Here is a 2,943-nt window from a genome sequence, read left to right on the forward strand (position 1 = left end):
ATGACGTGGCATAATAGCCGCAAAGTGACGACATTTGACAGTGCTACAGTGACCACCGACGCGCCTGCTCGATAATAACTGGCCCGAATCGGCACCGGGTCGCCCTCTCTCCTCACTCTCTCACGTCTGGGTTGCCCTCTCTCACTCTCGTGCACATCCTCTCTGTTCTTCTCCCCAGCCACCGCCCCGAAAGCCGGCTGCCGACAGCTGCCCCACCACGCCATGGTGTCGCGAAACCAATGAGGATTCAATCCAGTACGTCACCTCCTCCTGTGATGGCATCATCAAGATAAGTTTGGTAGAGCTAGAGCTAGGGTAGGGCTTCTGAACCGATTCGTAGACATATATAGGATCGCGTTGGACAGCAAAACACGTCCCGGACCACGAGGTCCGCATGATAAGGACAGTTTGGGGTTGCTGCGTTGGAGTTGCCCTAACAAACCATCGATTTCTACCTCGCAAAAAAACAAAACAACGGTCGGTTCCAACAAGTACGTTTTGGCAGTTCGGAGCATTAAACTAACAATCAACTTTGCACAGCAACACTATCAAATTTAACCCGCCGGCACCGGCTTTTGACGCCGTGCCGTGTCATGCCCTCAGCTTTCTGCATGGCCAGATCGAAAGCTAGAAGAAGTGGGGGCCGAGTCATCCGAGGGAGATAGGGACGCGAGGCCTAGTGGAATCGTGTGCTTTGCTCCACGAGGAAATATTCCTGCCGCCTTTGTTTGACAGTCTCTGAAAACTACGGGCTCCGTCAGGATTATCTTTCCATTCTTTCCTTCTCCTCTCCCCGTTGCTAAGCATGTACCGGAACCCTTCCTGTCAAGGACCGGATATTATGGTCTTTGTCTCCGCGGGTTTAATTATTGGATCTGATAAGTGTCATATGTGTGACACAAACACATGATGACTCCAAACTTTTTAATGACAAATTTGCAACTTTCTTTCAGATGGCAAGTTTTAGTTTTAATTTGTTTTTTCTTTTCGGATGACAACTTTAGTTATAAAAATATGATAAAACTGGATTGATTCATGCCACACATGTGACGTTTATCATTTAGATAATTATTTATCAGTTCTCTTAATTACAACCTCTGTGAAGCATTAGCTGTCTTTGTCCCGCTGGATTTGAATGTGACAACGAAACAGCAACGACTTTTTTAGCTAGGCGGTTGTATGGTGGTATGGGCGATGATGGGCTGGTAGTTCATGTCATCGTCCATTTCTTTTGATTTGTATCTCTATATATATGCTTGCTGATATAAGGATAACTTTATGTATACGGTAATACTAACTGACGAACATTCGCTGGGAAGGAATTGTCTTGAAATTGCTCTTGACCGCGAGGAAATTTCCACTATCTTGAAGACAAATACATTTCTTTCTGTCTGTTCTTTGTTAATAGTACAAGTAATTTGTTTTGGCTGAAACCATAACAATGGTGGAGTATATTTTACTAACACTAATCCAATGTATTGACAAGCAAAAATAAGGGAATGAATTGATCGAACATCAGCTATTCACGCATCTCCATTGGGCAGCTTGGCGTATCTGTGTCTGTGGGCTGCCGCCACCTCCTCCTCCTCCTTGCTGTCCCTGCACTCGAAGTAGTACGCCGTGACGGCCGCGACGGAGAACACCTCCACGGCGCCGAGCAGGGCCACGTAGGCGGCGCCGGCGGCCACCCCGGCGCACGGGCTCCGCGGCCAAAGCCTCAGCGCCAGCGTGTACACCGGCGACACCGCGGCGCCGAGCGCGCACGTCGCGACCACGTAGAGCGCCGCCCGCGCGCTCCTCCCCTCCATCAGCCGCCACGCGCGGGACACCGCCGCCGCGCCGTGCCGCCCCGGCTCCGCCACCGAGACCACGACCGCCACCGCGCAGACCACGGTGAGGTAGACGAGGAAGAGCGACGCGAGGAGCACGAGCAGGACGTCGAGGAAGAGGAGCAGCAGCGAGCGCTCCAGGAGGTAGACCGTGGTCAGCGCCAGCGCGACGATGGCGCCCGCGCAGGCCACCTCGAGGACGTACCCGAAGGCCACGGTCGCGACGGGCCCCCACAGGTTGCCCCTCGCGCCGCCCAGGACGGCGGACACGGTCAGCCGCTCGGTGGCGTCGTCGTCATCGGTGCCGGAGGAGAACGCCCTGACGGCGGCGAAGACGGTGGCTATCTTGATGGCGGACCCGACGACGACCGCGGCGAGGACGCACGCGCCAACCTCGAGCAGGAGCCGCCTGAGGTCGCCCCTGAGCGCCCTGACGAGGCCCGGGTACGCGGCGCCGGCCGGGTCGGCGCGGCTGATGGCGCTGGCGTCGACCAGCGCGGCGGCGGCGAGGGGCTGCACGGCGAGGGAGTTGGTGAGGAGGAGCGCCGCGGCGAGGGCCGCGGTGAGCGCGAGCAGCGGCAGGAAGAGCCCGCCGTGGCGCGCCGGGAGGAGGGCGCCGTGCTTGAGGAAGGAGAAGAAGCACGGGGGCGGCGGTCGGGCCGCCATGGCCGGCTCAGGGATTGAGCTGGGCTAGATCTTGATTGGGTGGGTGGGTGGGTGGGTGCGCGGGTGGGGTTGCTCCGTGGCCCCGTGCGCGCGCGGAGGAGCGGAACGGCGAGCTTATAAAGAAAGGATTTTTGACTCTTTTTATGACGGTGGGTGAACGAACGCGTTGTAGTACTACCTTGGAAACTTTGTTTGGTTTATTAGTTGGACTTGGATTAGACCGCTCGGATGTGGTGTGGACGGCTTGCGAATTTTAGCAGGGATCGACGAGACCAAGTGTTGATAAACTCCTACTCTGGTTACCATCGGCAGACCATCTAGATATTCAGGGGCAGACCACAGTTCTATAATTCTATCCTTCTGAAGATGGCACTTGTATTGTCTGACGAGAGGGTGATAGGTGTAGAAACAGAAACACCAAAATCCTTCTGTAACCATGGTAACCACC

The 2,943-nt window shown here is 55.4% G+C and overlaps 1 protein-coding gene across 1 annotated transcript; it reads right to left on the bottom strand.

Annotated features, from left to right (window-relative positions):
• Positions 1 to 1,361: 1,361 nt before the first annotated feature.
• Positions 1,362 to 2,540, bottom strand: LOC125517607 (uncharacterized). Its single transcript, XM_048682815.2, has one exon. It carries the CDS (start codon positions 2,493 to 2,495, stop codon positions 1,524 to 1,526), a length of 972 nt encoding a protein of 323 aa, XP_048538772.1. The 5' UTR covers positions 2,496 to 2,540; the 3' UTR covers positions 1,362 to 1,523.
• Between the last annotated feature and the right edge of the window lie 403 nt (positions 2,541 to 2,943).

Source organism: Triticum urartu, chromosome 2A (assembly GCF_056163025.1).
Source record: "Triticum urartu cultivar PI428250 chromosome 2A, HENAU_Tu73, whole genome shotgun sequence".
NCBI classification, from domain to species: domain Eukaryota; kingdom Viridiplantae; phylum Streptophyta; class Magnoliopsida; order Poales; family Poaceae; genus Triticum; species Triticum urartu.